General features: G+C 35.8%; 1 protein-coding gene across 1 annotated transcript in view; it reads left to right on the plus strand.

Moving 5' to 3' along the window:
* LOC140136185 (autism susceptibility gene 2 protein homolog) overlaps positions 1-17,477 on the plus strand; it is a 294,982-nt gene that overhangs the window by 58,504 nt on the left and 219,001 nt on the right. The window contains 1 exon segment of the mRNA XM_072157894.1: positions 1,196-1,315. Within this exon segment, the coding sequence (XP_072013995.1) occupies positions 1,196-1,315 (120 nt within the window).

Below are 17,477 nucleotides of genomic sequence, written 5' to 3' on the forward strand. Positions count from 1 at the left end.
ACAAAAATAACGTTTGTACCTGATTAATAATGTGAAGTTAATGCTATGTAAAAATTGTACCAAAAATATGAAAGGTTTATAAATATTTACACCATCCGCAATATCACTTCTCTCGCTCAATTCAAATGTAGTCTAAAAACTTATTTTTTCCAACATGCTTTCCCTTAATCTTAAGGTTTTTTAAGTTTCACTCTGTGTCCTTTGTCTTTTTGTTTTTAGCACCCTGAGATCTTTTTGATGATTTTTGCACGGTATAAATACGCTCCATTATTATTATTAAAATTATTATTATTGGCTACTTGAATCTTAGACTATGCCATAGACGATTTTTGATAAATAAAAATATGTTATTATTCATGATGAACGCATTCAGTTGAACTCGAAATCATACTGATATTTATTACATCAAAATACTAGTATAAAATGGTTATGAAAAAGTTTATATAATTATATTTGTGACAGTAAAAGTAAAATATACGTAGGCTTATATTATTGAATGCAACATATCATAATGGCATAACTATAATGGCACTTCAATACTGAACAATTCTAATTTTAGAATCTGCCAGTTTATTATTCAAGTTAAAAATCGACTATGGACTTTCACTTTTAAGCAGAACTTTACCCCGGGACTTCATTCTCTAAAACACACTGTCAATCATACTTGTTTATCAATCAAATCTAACCACAAGACTAAGCATGATGGTACAATACGCGCTAGATGCGTACGTTCATCCACTAACTTTCGCGCCAGCACAAAAGCGCCGCATTCCATAGCTAGTTGTGTACCATGTATAGTTAATGGTAATGGTACGTGCCGGGAGGTTTTAAACAATAACGAGATCTGGGCGACCAATCACAAGCCAGATTCATTTAAAGATGCATTACATCATGACCAATTTTAGTTAGGCAACTCTCCATAGAGTCCCGTGTTAAAAATGTTAACCGCAAGTCAAAGTCAGTAGTCCACTTGGGAAGCTTGGGAAACAGAGGGAGTACGGTGACTGAAAAGATCAGATGTGAAAATCTATCAATTGTGCACAAATAATTGAATCAGAGTTTTAAGCTTAAAAATGTAATATCCAGAGTATGCACAATTGGCAAGTGGACTACGTAGAAGTCTACTTGAATCTTTGATCCCATTGAATTTGTAATTTGGCATAACATTTTGTTTCATTCTTATTTTTCATTTCAGAATGAAGGGAAACCTATCAACAAGGAACGCAAGGAAAAGAAACCGAATAGACTAAGTCTTGAAGACAGTACCAATGCAGACCACCGCGCTAAGAATCACAAGAAACTTCTCACACATCAGGTAGGTCATACCATCCTACTCCTAGTCAACGTCCAGGGGTACTTGATTATGCTGTTTTACTGTACTGTCCGGTTTCCATTGTTTAGAACAATAGAAACTGTACGGAATCGGTGGTTGAGTTTAGATTTCATCCCCAACTGTATCAGATCTACTGGTATATACCATTTATCACCCTGATGTGATAGTAACGTCAGTGCACATTTCATTGGACTCGGCTTCAAATCGCCAGAGTTGAGACTCAAAGCGCTGACGTATACACGCACGTGGTTAGAGACATCGCATAGATGCGTGTATGAAACTGTTGCCTCAACGCGTTGACTTCACTGCCACATCCGGGTGGAAAATTGTATAGCTACAATCAGGTGACTCTGTTTTGATTTGATTCAAACGCTTCCAGAAATCTCAGTATCTCAGTTTATTTTGTTGTAGATGTTGGATTTTTGTTTTGTTTTATGAGCAAACTGATTTAAATACACCTGCTACCCAGGACAAAAGACAGTATTAGGGAGTAATTAACAAAGCAATTACTGCATTTTTATAAGGAACAACAGATCTATGCCTGATGTATATTTTCACAGCAAGTTTGCAATTAAATCTCAATATCTCAGTTTATTTTGTTGTAGATGTTGGATTTTTGTTTTGTTTTATGAGCAAACTGATTTAAATACACCTGCTACCCAGGACAAAAGACAGTATTAGGGAGTAATTAACAAAGCAATTACTGCATTTTTATAAGGAACAACAGATCTATGCCTGATGTATATTTTCACAGCAAGTTTGCAATTAAATCTCAATATCTCAGTTTATTTTGTTGTAGATGTTGCATTTTTGTTTTGTTTTATGAGCAAACTGATTTAAATACACCTGCTACCCAGGACAAAAGACAGTATTAGGGAGTAATTAACAAAGCAATTACTGCATTTTTATAAGGAACAACAGATCTATGCCTGATGTATACTTCACAACAAGTTTGCAATTAAATCTCAATATCTCAGTTTATTTTGTTGTAGATGTTGGATTTTTGTTTTGTTTTATGAGCAAACTGATTTAAATACACCTGCTACCCAGGACAAAAGACAGTATTAGGGAGTAATTAACAAAGCAATTACTGCATTTTTATAAGGAACAACAGATCTATGCCTGATGTATATTTTCACAGCAAGTTTGCAATTAAATCTCAATATCTCAGTTTATTTTGTTGTAGATGTTGCATTTTTGTTTTGTTTTATGAGCAAACTGATTTAAATACACCTGCTACCCAGGACAAAAGACAGTATTAGGGAGTAATTAACAAAGCAATTACTGCATTTTTATAAGGAACAACAGATCTATGCCTGATGTATACTTCACAACAAGTTTGCAATTAAATTTGAGCCAGATTGTCAAAGGAAAAAAAAGTGTTGTTCAACATGGCAGTGATATTAGAGGGTGGTTTGCTTCCGATACAGCTTTTTGGAACCAAAGCCAAGAGGTGACTCTATCAGAACGCAACAATGCAGCAATACCTAAGGTTATGATTAAGTTCTATATTTTGTATATAATTGCACAATGCTGTGCTGGAGCAAACAAAAGCAACACAGCATTTGGCGAGAAAGTTGTGCAAGAGTATAGGCCTACATCAGGCCTGAGACAGGTTGTTTCTATAAGTGATTCTATTCTAAGGAGACTTGTAAAACAGGAAAAGACCTGCTGTAGATTTGAGATTTCAGATCATCTGATATGATATGTAATAACAGGACAAAGGAAGTGTATAATGTGTGAGTACTTCAATGCTCACACATTTTGTAAATCTCTTTGTGGAATAAAAAGTATTAAAATGCAGATATAATGATGCTTTTAAGAACACAAAGATGTCTGCAATATGTAAACAAGTATCAATGGTAGAATAATGGTATTATAACAATAACATTCAGAGAGTCAGCGCCTTAAATCATGGCATTATTTTGATGGAGTGATCCCTTGAGTATCAAAACTTGCTTGAGATGACGATGAAACTTGATGCGGAAGATGATAAGATGCGATCAAACAAAAGGAGATGCTTGCCAAATAAAATCAATTGTCATCTGTGTTTTACTCCCGTTTTAAATGTGCGTCCATTTTGAATAACATCATCTTAAGTAGATAAACATTTTCTGAGATCAAAAAATAATCATGTCAAAAGCAAAACAATTTCAAAAAAATAAATTTCAAGCACATGCATATTCATTCTTGTTTTATGTGCATTTGTGTGTATATCACAAATCCTAGACTCAACATTCATATGCACTGTAGAAGACTCTGGACTACATGTATAATAATGATGGCCTTAATTTTTATTATTGGGCCAAAAAAACCCCCCAAAATATCAAATTCAATGCTTCTTCCATAAGGGACATTTGTCAATTTTGACTTACTGGATAACTGAGCATCTGTAAAAATCGTCATTCAAAAAAAAAAAAAAAAATGTGACCCTGATTTTTTCAGGATTTAGAATCCTCCCAACACAACAATGATTTTTTTTTATGTTATGAGCTTATGATTTCAGCAACAAAATGACACATTTACTGAGTGTGATCATATCACGCTGCAAGATGAGTGATTTCATCTTTTCACTCTCTTGTTTATGGCCTATGTACGTCACTCACTTGTCTAATTTTATCGCCTCTTGTATTTGCATCGGTTTGACTTCAATTGAAACTCCCACATTATTTTACTCTATCAAAGCAGTTAACATATTGCCAGTGGCAAGATATTTTTCAACCTATTATTTGTGATTGTATTTGATATCTGTATGTAAATGTATTCAAATGAAAACAATCAAGTTTGGTTCAGTTGTTCTTTAAATAGCTTTCCTCAAAGGGATATAAACATGAAAAAAAAAAATGGTTTTACTGAGACTCTATACACATAGATTAAGTTTGACGAAAAATTGTTCACAGAACTTTTTTGGGATTGCTTTGATTTACGTATCTACCTCCCGCTGCCCAAAATAATGATTACAAAAATCGCTGCTCTCTATTAGTTACCAAATCAAATGGCGATCAGAAATTTCACATCTTTTCCACGTAACTGAACGGCTGTTTTTGCTGTTAAAATGCCCCCCCCTCAAATAAGTATTATTGCACAAAATAAGTGATTGAAGTAAATTAGACCATAATTGAGAGGAAAATATATTTAGCAGTACTGCTAAAGCATTGAAACTAATGTTATTTTTAAACCTTTTATTCACTACACAATACACCATTGTGATTTGTGGTCAAATTTGTGTTGAAAAGCAGCCTGCTTAAAAAAATTGGAAAGAAAATGTCAGTTTCATAAGACATTTAGTTTGTATACATTTCCACCAGGAATAGGAACTATTTGAGTACATGTAAATGTCAACATATTTTAAGATAGGGGAAAAAGTAACCCAGAATTAATACTTCAATGGTTTGATTTTTTGATAAAAAATTGATGTTGATACAGCTCATGTCTTAAAAGTCATTCTAATATCAGTTTTTCACTTCTGTTCTTTAATTTTAATTTTAATGACTAATTCTTAGAGTCGGTTATATTGTGAAAATGTTCACAAGAGCCCCCCCCCCCCGATTTATTTAGTTATAAATAGTGAAAGCCATCTTGTTGTGTGTGATATTCAAGCCCTCAGAGTATTCTAATGTGGAAAATTTGGGCTAGTTTTAAAATTCAAATGAAAGAACTTGCAACAAAGTGTCTTTAAGTTTTTGAAATAGTAAAAGCCAGTTTTTGGTTTGATTCCTCTCAAAAACTTCAGCTATATGACATGTAGTTTACTTGATGAAAACTTGGGAATCCAGTCCTGGCTGTGATGGTTCATCTAGGTCTGATTACAGTGCCAGTATAGGCCTGGGGCCCAGAATGATACTACATCTAATAGGTTGTACGTGTATCCGTGTATGTTGTGTGTCTTGGGCCAATCTGGTTAGTGACTAAGGCAGTGACTCAAGCCCGGATATTCGGGTACCCGCCCGTTTTTTCCCTACCCGGATACAAATTCCATTTACGGATTACCCAATTAAAAAAAAAAAAAAAAAAAAAAAAAATTTTTTGAAATTTTTTTTAAAGTTTTTTTCGGTTTTGAGGTCTCTGGACCTAGACCTAAATGCTAGGATCATGGTTGACCTAAAAAAAAAAAAAAAAAAAAAAATTGAATTTTGCACATTGTTTTGTAATTTTTAAATTCAAATTCAATGCATTTTGATATCATTAATAGAGTATGACATGAAAACATTAAATCAATTTACATATTAAAATTACAAAACAATGTGCAAAATTCAATTTTTTTTAATATTTTTTTTAGGTCAACCATGATCCTAGCATTTAGGTCTAGGTCCAGAAACACTACAAAACCGAAAAAAAACTTTGAAAAAAACTTTAAAAAAAAAAAAAAAAAAAAAAAAAATTTTTTTTTTTTTTTGCAATTCAGTACCCGGTTACCCGCCCGAAATTTACCTCGGGTACCCGAATACGTCATTACCCGATAGGTCACAGCCTTATTAGTGACCTAGTGCAATTGTAAAATCTGGCTTTACTCTTTCAAAAAGAGAAATGCACCCTTAAAGTAGGCGAGACGATCATTTCTCTTGGGATTTTGACCTATATTTAACACTCTGTACCTAGTACACTTTTACTCTATGGCTTTATACAGGACAAAAATAAACATTTTAAAACTATTGTTGCAGGTTCTTACAGTCTAGGTCTTGTATACAAGAGCATAATGAAAAACAAAATAATAATAAAAAGGTATTGATTGTTTTCATTTTGAGTGCATTGATCATGTAGATTTCAAAAATGATACAAAAATGCAGAGTTAAATCTTGAAATCTAAATTTTTGTTTTGCCTTGATCGTTATGCTGATATTGAAAGATAACCAATATGCCATTACCTTACCAAAAGGTGTTACTTGTGTGTGACAGATGCGTTGATATTCTTTATGAATTGTAAATATAAATTTCTTGTGTGCTCAATGCTTAGTTCAGTAGTGGATTTAAAGGAGTGGTGATGAACTGTCTCCACATGGCAATAACTGAGAAATGAAATCTTGCTCACATAATTCTTACGTCAGATTTTAAGATTTCGGTCAGTGGTTTTCAACTTTATTTATTTGTGGGCTAAAAGGGGGCCAAACAGGTTACAAACATGCATGCTTGAGTGCCAAATACACCCCAGTTTCTTATTTTTTCCTGGGCCTATAGATAAATTGAAATAGAAATATCCTTGGCTTGAGCAGCCTGGCACTTACTAGTCTCAGTGCCTCCATCCATCTGAATCCACTACTAAATCGAGCATGTTTTATAATGTCATTGGCCTGACTGAATTAACCAAATTGTGGACAAACTTGACATTTTATTTCACACAGGTAAAGTCAAGTCACTGTCACAATTCTTGGACAAGTATTGCCAAAGCTGAACTAGATGCTACATTTAGTTTGGAAATATGGTAGTGAGAACTTGATTGGCTCATTTGAATCTCATCATAATCGGTGTCTCATTGAGCTGTTTCAGTTGAGATCCATACCCCCTATGGAAGACTTGATCTTAATCGCCTAAATAGATCACTCATTCAGGTAAGCCCTTTTGAAATTCACACTCCCTGTGTAGAAGATTAAGGTCAATGTCTAGAACTAGCCTCATTCACAAACCGTGACGCGGATAATAGCAAAAACTTGTTCCAAGTACGGACAACCAAAAACTTAGACGGACAACCAGAAATTGTAACCTGGTTGCCTGTGGGACAACCATTTATTTTTCCGTAATTCGAACACTGGTGACGCCTCTCAAATAGCGAGTGAAGCGAGGTACTATTGGTGGAATATCTTGGATCATCATAGGTATCGGAGTTCAGCACAGAGCCTGTGCTAGGTCATGTCTTCAATCCATAGGGGGTGTATGGATTTCAACTGGAATAGCCATGATTGATTTGTTCAAAATCACATTTCTTCAAGTTTCACACATCGTGAGAGTGATGACAATCCATGTAAGCTCATCTATTTTGATGGCGATATCAGTGCGATCAATACTGTATCATGTATGAGCTTAGCTGAACATGTAAGTTTGTCCACTTTTGAGGAAAGTCTGGTCACTGTATTGTATATTTATAAAGTATTTTATTTTGACATAGCATGGATGGGACAAGCAGTTGAGCCTCAGTGATTGCGCTACATTAAAGGTAGGTTGATGCATGCTGCAAAGAGAATGTTTTTGAGGTAAGTTTGCATAATGCTATACACAAGGTCAGAGATTTTCTGCGCCTTTGAGTCTTTGTTGACCAGAGAAAATCAAGAGACAACCAGAGAATGTTTGCCAGGGAATGGTTATACTAGGATCAGCTCGTTGAATATATAAAGTGAGAATTATTCAGTTTTTATTACTTTGCAAGTCAATAAAGCGCACATCAGTCTAGCAGTGCGTTTGCGCAGTTTGTGTCGATGATTTGTATACATTATCATTCTATATCAATCCATGATGTTATGTAAAAGTCCCACCTATTTATGAGCTGATCAGAGTATAGAGTAGAAGTTACACATCTGCGGCATAGCTTATTAGTTGTTCATCATGTATAACTTCCACATGAAGGGGCTAGCTGTACTGCTGTAGCTTTTTAGGCCATTGTGCTGCTTTGCTGCACATTATTTGTAAGATCATTGGCCCACTAGGTGAAATTGAGAACAGGTTTATCACAGCTTGTGGGGCCAATTTGCCACGTTATTACACTGGAGCTCAGAAAGTTTGACAACACCACACTGGTTGGACCCATTTTCTTCGGACAATATTCACAACAAATTTCAAGATTAAGATTTTAAAGTAATCCTAGGTACATTTAGTCTAGGTTGCACACTATACCTTTGTTAATAGGGCAAATCCAATTTGCTTGTATGATGGTCATTTAAAAAAAAGGATTTAAATGGCAGCTAGAAGATTTAGTGGATGAAGAAATTACAGACATTTATTTTACACAAAGTGCAATTCACCCTATGATGATAATACCAATATTGAGTGAGTGAGTATTCAGTTGTTGCTAGTATCATGGGGACATGATTCAACATCTGTTTGTGTAATGGTTACCAATTTGATTTGATAATCAACATGACCAGTAGAACCAATTACAGTGTTGAAGTATGGGACTTGGTTGACTGACTGGCTTGTATCAAAAAGGCGAAACTACGGGCGGATATAGACTGCGCCGATTGGTCTGGATATATATTTTTGGGAGGGGGGGGAGGGGGAAGTGGAAGAGGTTAAATGACCCCAAAAATTACTGTAAGCTTGAAAATCTGAAAAATAATTGTGTAGGCCTATATTCTCCTCGAATAGTCACCCTACCTCTCCTTCAAATAAACACACCACCACTTTTTTCAACCAAGATGTTGATATTTTTGTGCTATCTTGTGTAGTAAGCTTACCAATGTAAACTTAAAAGTGAACCGGAATTCATTGTTCCTAAGTTCATAGTTCATTTCAGCGTGAGTTTTAAGCTTACCTAGCGTGAGTTTTAAGCTTACCTAGTGATTTTAAGGTGAATTATCGTTCTAAAAATGACCTTTAATAAACGTCCCCCTTTTGGAAAATGCAATGCACCCAGGGGTGACTATTCAAGGAAATACGATATATCAAATTGAAAACTGGACTTACTATTTTAAAACAATTATTGATACCTCAAGGAAACCAACCCATATTGGATTTTGATGTACAGGGTGATTAGATCAGGAAATTGTCAAATTTGATTTCAATGAAGACATGCTGGTCAAATTCACTTCTGGCTACTATGTAATGAAAACACTTGTGAGCTGTCATTGATGTATTATGGTAAACTTGTTTGACATTCAGACAGACAAGTAGTCTTATCATCACAAAATCATGCCAATCTACTGCTGGACAAATTTCCTGCTATTACTACTTTAACCCATCTTATTTCTAGTTATAATTTGATTAAAGCTATAATGTAGGGTCCTTTTAAATGAATTTGTTAAATTTGTTTCAAATCTGATTTTTGGCAAGTATAATTATTTGAAATGTTTACACAATCATGTCCAAACGAATTGAAATCAGCCAAAGTGCTGTGTTTGTAGGATCAGAGCAATTTTGAATTTTAGACAATAAATCCCTCATAGAGCTCCACAATTTTGCGGCAGAGATAGTAAGCATGATTTTCTGCAATTTACCTTTATTTTGCCATGGACAGAAAACCTTTCCGACAGTTGTTAATATCAGTGTTTACTCAGAGGTCGTAAGTTAGATTTGAGGAAAGAATTTGATTCTGAATTACAATGAGTCAATTTGACTAGGATTTTTTGAGCTAAAATTGGGACAAATTGGGAAAAAATACTTCATTTGGTGCACCCAAATTATCTCTAAGAGAGTAAATACTAATATTAGTTTGTAATATCTGGCAATGAATAACAAAAGATTTGATCAAAATCATAATTTTATTATCGCTTTAATTTAACTTGTGCACATTCACTTCTCCTCAGTAATTCTCATTTATTGACACTGACTAGCCTCTTGGCTGGTGTTTGTTCAATTAGTCAAATGATGTCTAATGAGCTCTCATCATGAATGTGAGTGGCACTAGAGCTGAGCAAGCTAGAACTCTTAGTCTGAGATATACAAAATCGAGTCTGCTGCCATCTAGTGGCAAATAGCATAATTTGGTTCCATCAGCTCTGGCGGCGTTGCAGCTGGTGTGCCGCAAAATCACTAAGAACTTGAACATGCTCATCTGTGAGGCACAGTTCTTAACCCCAAAATGTTTTGTATAATATTTAAAGAATGGCTTTTGAAACCCAACCCCAATGGCTTTTGTTGTATTCAAAAACTCATACCTCACAGGTCAACTTTTGTGGTATGAATGTTGACTGGAGGTTATTGAATTATGTCATTGGGAGTGGGATAATTTTGGCTCGTAAATGAAATGAAGTCCTCATAATTATGTGTGTAACTCAATGAGGAAATGATCTTATTGAAGATATGCAAAAGTGAGATTTCACACAGTGATAGTTTAGACACTTGTTTCAATGTGCATTTCAACCTTTTGTCATATTGTGGATGTCAGGCTTTATTTCCCACTAGTGTCAAGATGAAGACAATTCCATATGTCTTATGAATATATAATATATATGAAGTACAACATTAATGAGGCTTACTGGTGAAATTGTTAGTAGTCTTGCTCTAATGTATTGAGATTTGTCATGAGAACGCTTGTATTTTTCTCATAACTCTAGATGCTACTAACCAAAAAGTGGCAGCAGGATAATCTACCCTGAGAGAAAGTACTGTTCTTTGGGCCACTGCAATACACTGCAATGTCTGCTTAAGTACCAAAACTAGGGCAATTTAACTCAAAACCTGGAAAAAGAATGTTTGAAACATCCAGATAACTGCAGGATCTTCTCTGTACTGCTTGTTTTAGTGTTAAGGGTTAAGGTTTGGATAGGGTTTTATTTGGGTGTAGGAAAAGGGCTTTATTAAGTTAGAGATAGTGACAGTTAGTATTTGAAGGGTATTCAATAGTTATTTCAAAGCTTGCTATAAAATCAAAACTCCCAGTTAAAGTTAAAATGTGAGCAGTGCACCTTTGAGAAAATGCTTTCAATGTTGTTGAAAAATTTCAAGGATTTGAACCCATTCTTTATCTTCAAGAAATAACCAAGGAAAATTAAAAGCCTAGCCATGGTGTTTTGGTCCCTGTCAGCTAAACAAACCTTATGGTCCAGTGGTTCTTAATTAAGATAGGCATTTATTTTGAGTAAAACTAAAAAAAAACAGTTCTTTTAGACACTTAGTAGATGATAGGAAAGCATAAGGGTTGCAAGGTGGTGATGTACATAACATAGAGGTTACCAATCTTGGCATAATGGCAGCCACAGTCAGTGAGCATACTATTAAAATGGTAGGGTTACTGCTTCAAGATGGCTGCCTGCATCGCATGGCTTGCATTATTCATCAGTAGAGAGTGAAAAAGGTGTCGGTGGTTGCCTGCAGCCAGCTTTTGTCAGCAAGCTGATCTGATTCCACTGAAGTGACTTGAACACGAAACAGATTAATAACAGGCAGCAAAATACAGCTTCATTTTATATTTGCCCGCTGGGACACCGTGGCGAGGAGCGAATCGCTTTTCATAATCACGATGGGATTTCTGCTGCGGAGATATGTTTTCACACAATGGTGAAATATTTCTCTACTCAAGACTCTTAGTAATGTGATTTGCTGGGGAAATATTTGGGGAGCGGCTTAAGATGTCGGAACTAGTGTGTTCTCAGTTGAGTGGTAGAATTTTGTATTGAGCTTGTCGGAATAAGAGTGCCGGGGCTCAATTAGCGAACATGAAAATACATTTTGTGAAAAGCGTGGAAAAGAAAGATCAATTTGGCTAATATTGCGGTGAATAGTCCTCGTAGTAGTTTAGGATAAATATTAAGTCTGTAGGTTATGTTTGAATGTTTGCGTGTGGAAGTTGTAATCCAGTTTTGAAAGCAAGCTCATTCACCTTTGGAGTCTTTTCTGCCCCTTTCAAAGTTTGAAATGTTGAGTATGAATAGGAAAGTGCAAGCATTAGTTTTAGCCTTCTAACAAGATGTTTCATACTTGCCCTGAAGTCTTGTCGAAATTACAGATTCTACCGTCATTTTTTCACACAGCATTTTTAACAAAGATGTTGGATATGGGTTTTGAAAAATGACGAAGAGCAAGCTCTCAATTTTGAATATTAGAATAGGTTGAGGTACTAGAATACCCTTTCTCCTTTAAGATTGGGGGTGACAATAAGAAAGTTAGAAATGTTGCGCAACATAAAGCAGCATTGAAGATGAGAAGCATAAATTAAAGTGACACACAAAGAGTGTATTGAATTGTTCTAGTTTTGGGGAGGATTCACTACAGAGAAATAATGTCACAAATTGGGTTCCATTTTATAGCGGATTTCAACCTACTGGTGTATTGCATAAAAGGTGTGTGACAAGTGTGTTGTGAGGGAATGGTGTTTGCAATTTATTGTTTACAGGTCTATAGTCCAAAGGGTCATTAGCCCGAAAACCCAAACGTTAACCCCAATTTTAAACTTTGCCCTATAACCCGATCCTATGACCTAAGCCATAACCTTGCCCTAATTAAACATAACCCTAAACCCAAAACTGTATGATAACTCTAATCCTAACACTTGCCCATACCCAGTATGTATACCCAACACTAACCCTAATGCTAGCCCTAATCCTAACATTATCGCTAACCCTAATCATAACATGAATGCTTTAAAACCCTTTCGGATTAGCGGGCTGTTCCCAGTTTATAATTGTATGTGTAGCGAAGGAGTGACTTGTACAAGGGACATGTGTACAATGAAAACAAGTAGTGGTCAGCGTCCACTACTGTCACTACTGCCCTCTATGTTCATAGCTGATGTCAAGTTCAAAGTGCAGTCTCCACAAGAAGTTTAGTGTTTGAATGCTCTACCTGTGAACAGCTAAAAGAGGACTTGTTTTCATGTTTGCTCATGTATTCAAATGGCTTATTTTCTTCCTTCCTTCCTTCCTTCCTTCCTTCCTTCCTTCTTTCCTTCCCCCTCGCCAAAAAGCACCTTGGACGTTAGGGTTAAGTGGCTCATGCAGCATCAAATTTTAATTTTACTTGCAATGTAGTAAAACTAGTATGTTTATGTGTTCAACACTTTCATACCAAACTTTTCATGCAGGCCTATTCTTTAGTGATATAAAATGCTATGTTCGGTTTTCTAACATTACAAATAATTGTATTGAGTTTCATTGTTTGCATTCAGCGATGAATTATATTTATTTGTCTAACAGGCCAAGAGCCTAAATTGTGATACTTAGCCTAGATGCTCGAAATCATGCGGCGCATGTAAGATAAATACGCCCCCAGTGTCAAGTGATATGAAGAGTCGGGGGGAAAAACCGCACTGCGTTTGGATGGCGCTATCTTATCATTATGAACTCCGGCAAGCCCTACTGCATATATGCACTTTCAAGTTCTCGCTCATTGGCAATGCAAAGCAAGAGGTACATATAGGCAGGAACAAATAGAAGCCGAGATGAAATTAATTGGTAGTGGGATCCTATTGAAGGAAGATGGGAATCGTTGAGTTGTAGTGGGCCCTCCTGGCGCTTGCTCTTTTACACTTCCCCCCTCGTATACAGTTGCACGTAAGCCGTAACACTATCTAGCCCTTATGGACTGCCCTATTAGCACATAGTGCTTCATCAAATGTTCCGAGACAATTCTGGAGAGAATCTCAATTGTTTGCCAAAGATAGCTAGCCTCATCGTCTCACTCTTCTCTCCTATCGCTACTCGCATCCAAACCTTTTCACTTAAATAACTTGGCGCTAAATTTGTGGCTTTCTGGAGGGAAAAATGCAAGATGACACTGTCTGTAAGTGGAATTTATGTGAAACATTGACATGCTTTCAGTCTAATAATTATGAACACATAACAAATTATGAAATTATTACTTGTGACATTCACAATTTTTCCAGAAAACAATCCATCAGAGAAGTGAGAAAATGTTGGGAATGATTACAATTTCATTTTCCTAATCATACATCAGAAAATGGCTTACAGTACTGGGTACAATTATGTTTGTGATAGTCTCATCAATAATAAATGTCTTTGATCATTGATCATCATACATCTTTTGACTGCTTGTAGTTTGTTTCAACATAAATGTTTGGATTTAGGAATTAATTTCCTGAGTGTCACGAGTGTGGAACTACAATGCTTATTGGCAAGTCCAAATTGATATATTTCAAAGTTGAAATTTGATGGTGTTTTGCTATTCTTGAAAATGGACTATAAATGAGCAGATTTTAAATTTTATGAAAGCATGAAAGAAGATTAATATTCACACCATAAATATCAAAGATGGATCAATTTGCAGCTCAAATAATGTAAAATGTGAAGTGTTTCCAGAATGAGTTGTGAATCAGAGGTCAACAGTCAAGTTGAACACTCCAATTTGTCACTAACTAATTTGTTATAACACATTCATAAGAGTGAGGGGAAGCTAGCAAGAATTTAGCATATCCAAATAGGTTATTTTGATAAATTATTTTGGTAGTTTGCCATGGTAGCGGCCAGCTGTCAAGTAAATGATCCTTCATCCCTGTTCAGTGACTGGCTGAAAAATGTGTCAAAATGGCCACCAATTTAAGATTATGGGGCATTTTTATAAAAAATAAACCATTTGGTGAGCTTCTACCATTCTGTGAGCTGGTATAAACAGATGGAGGTGAGAGCAGTGCAAGAGGTTGGCAATTTAAGAAAGGATCCACTCAATTTGAAAAATATTGTGCAATTCCCCCGCAATCTTCAGAACGTTTTACAAACTCACTCAATGTGGAACAAAAGTACCATGCAACCCCTCATAGTCTGCACAATTTTTTTTGCAATTTTGCAAAATCAATGAAAATGTCTCGCTCTGTGGCATGCAATATGGTGGGGGGGGGGGGAGCTACACAATCTGTAATTTCTACCCACACAAGTCGCATGTCTCTAGCTAATAGGCCTAATGATAAACTAAATGACTTTAGGAGCATGGCATAAAAGCATTATCATGAGCAGTTTTTATAATACAATATTCTAATACCGGTAAATGATGGTAATGCTTTATGCCACAAACAAATTAATATATAAATAATTATTGCTTATGACTGATATTGCCGTGCCCTAATTTTGACTCTCATGGAACATTGTGACTGTACACGTATCTACTTTGTCATGCTATGCGAATGGAAATTTTCACGCTGTATTTATTTACGCGCTTTTTGCATTCAAAGGAGCTACCATGAAAATAACAACGCACAAGAACATTCATTTTCTGTATTGGTAATTGTAAGAAAGCTTAAGAGTCATGACTATAAGAACAAGTGAAACAATTAAAAATTGCAAAGCGCAAAATTATTATCGTGCAAAAATGTCCATGTTGACAGTAATTTTGTCCTAGTTTCATCTTTGTAATAAATTAATATATTAATAATTTGTGCCGTCTTCCGTTCACGTATGAGAGGACAAATTCTTAGTTGGAAGCTTTTTAAAATTAATTTCCTTTGTATCCATTGGAGGAAGTAACAGCGAGGCATATTACTAATAACCTCTTAATATGTATAACACAAATACTCAACAAAAACAATCCGCTAAGTAATATTGATAACCACCCTAATTGGTCGTCATGGCGATTGATTAATAGGCAGGCAATATGATATTGGCTGCTTTAAGCTGGTATTGATGTATTGTTTACTTGATGACACTTGGCACGTGATGACCCCAAGTCAACCCTCGTTTGCCCGAGTTAGCTCAAATTCCCATGATGCACTGGAGATGACATCACTGGTGGCACTCGCACAACCTATTAGCAGACGGATTATTTAGCGAGCGATCCTGGCATTTTCTGTTTCTAGTCGTAAATGGCAATGCTTAGGATTTCTTATATTGGGATGGGAATAAAAATGATCCATGCGTATAACGCCTGAATTCATCAAAATCGATGGGCAAATTGATTTCTAGCATAAATTGAGTCTGAATATTGCAACTTATTAAAAACATCGTTTTCCACTACTCTCCATATTATATAATGGATATTGAAAAAATAAGTATTTGCTGTGAGATGAATTGATTCTAGAAATGCTATTTCCTCGTAGCTACTCTTAAGTCGTCGTCATATTCAACTGTGATGTGGTGTGGCAGGGACTAATGTATTCAGTGAAATACAAAGGGCAATAGTAAATGTAGCTCACTACTTGAGTATGCACACGCTCTCTCCTCTCGCAATGTACATTGAGTAAAGAGGCTATTGCATGACAATTGGCCCAGTTTTTTTTCCTTATTGAGGAGTCTATGCTCACCATGGAAGCAGCTGCTTGTTGGCTAACCATTGAAAAAGAACCTTTTCTTGTGGATCACACAGCCAGCGACTATTAGGACATTTTTCTTGAGGCTTTGCATGCTCGCCACTGCCAAAAGGTTAGGGTAGGTAAGTAAAATGTTTATGTGATGAATGAAATTATCTGAACTTAGTCGAGGGTCGATGAGCTTATAAAATGATAATAGATTCGTGTTGACAAATATTTAGGACTTTTGAAATGTTTGTTTATGTGTTGTTTTGGTTTCAGCCATCCGTTGCAATGCTAGAGTTATAATCCACCATTTTTTACATGCCATACAGCAATAGTAATTTGCAAGCAAAGTGTTACGTGAAATCTGATTATCATCAACTATGTCAACTGGATCACGCTTTTGAGTTCTGCACCATGATCGAAATGATCACAATACAAAGTCTATGGCATTTACTACCAATTCCAAAAGGTGTGCGATCCATTTACCAGGGGGTCATGTAACCACTTAGCTGGCAAATTGGATTATTTATAGTCCTGCTGTATGATCTGGATGGCATGAACTAGGAACAATACAATGACAATACTAAGAATAATTCGACTTCAAAATACCAGGAGCACTTTCAAAGAACTTCCTCGTCATCAGCAATACTATTTTACTGCTAACTTGCATGATTTATTCTTGGTGAACACACGCACCCCATCTGATTTTCAAAAATTTCCCCAAATTTTGAGCAACAAATTGGTTATTACCGGTATTAGCAGGCACAAAGAAGCAATGATGTGCCCATGTAAGTGTGAAAAGTGCAAGCATTGCCATATGAAAACTGTCATGCAAGAGAAAGAAGGATGCGTGTAATGCTCTATTTGATATTTCTATAACTCTCTGCACATGGCATGTTTCCATTTATTAGATCTTGTGAAGACTAGACCCTGAGGGTTGCGATAAATGTCAAATGTCACACAAAAATTACCAAAAATCAATTTTAGAGGGCATTTTGAGACAAATTTCAACTTGGTCCAAAACTTTTTGGGTTTAATGTTTTTCAGCTCAACAGTAGCCCAAAAGTGACAAAATTGTGGTAGCCATTTTCAAATTGTTTCTACTGGGCTGCAAATGCAGGGTAACGATGCACTACTCGTGTATTTAGTGGGAAAGGCGGAAGTCCAGAAAATATTTTTCATGACATACAAGATCAGATTTTGAATGCTTCAGCTGTATATATAGTAGGTTAACTTCCTGTGTCACCCACCAAATGTTCACCAGAACTGTTTCTACTGAGAATGTTACCGCATATTCACCACTATTAGCCACACCAAAAGGTG

This window comes from Amphiura filiformis, chromosome 16 (genome assembly GCF_039555335.1).
Source record: "Amphiura filiformis chromosome 16, Afil_fr2py, whole genome shotgun sequence".
In the NCBI taxonomy this organism is placed as follows: domain Eukaryota; kingdom Metazoa; phylum Echinodermata; class Ophiuroidea; order Amphilepidida; family Amphiuridae; genus Amphiura; species Amphiura filiformis.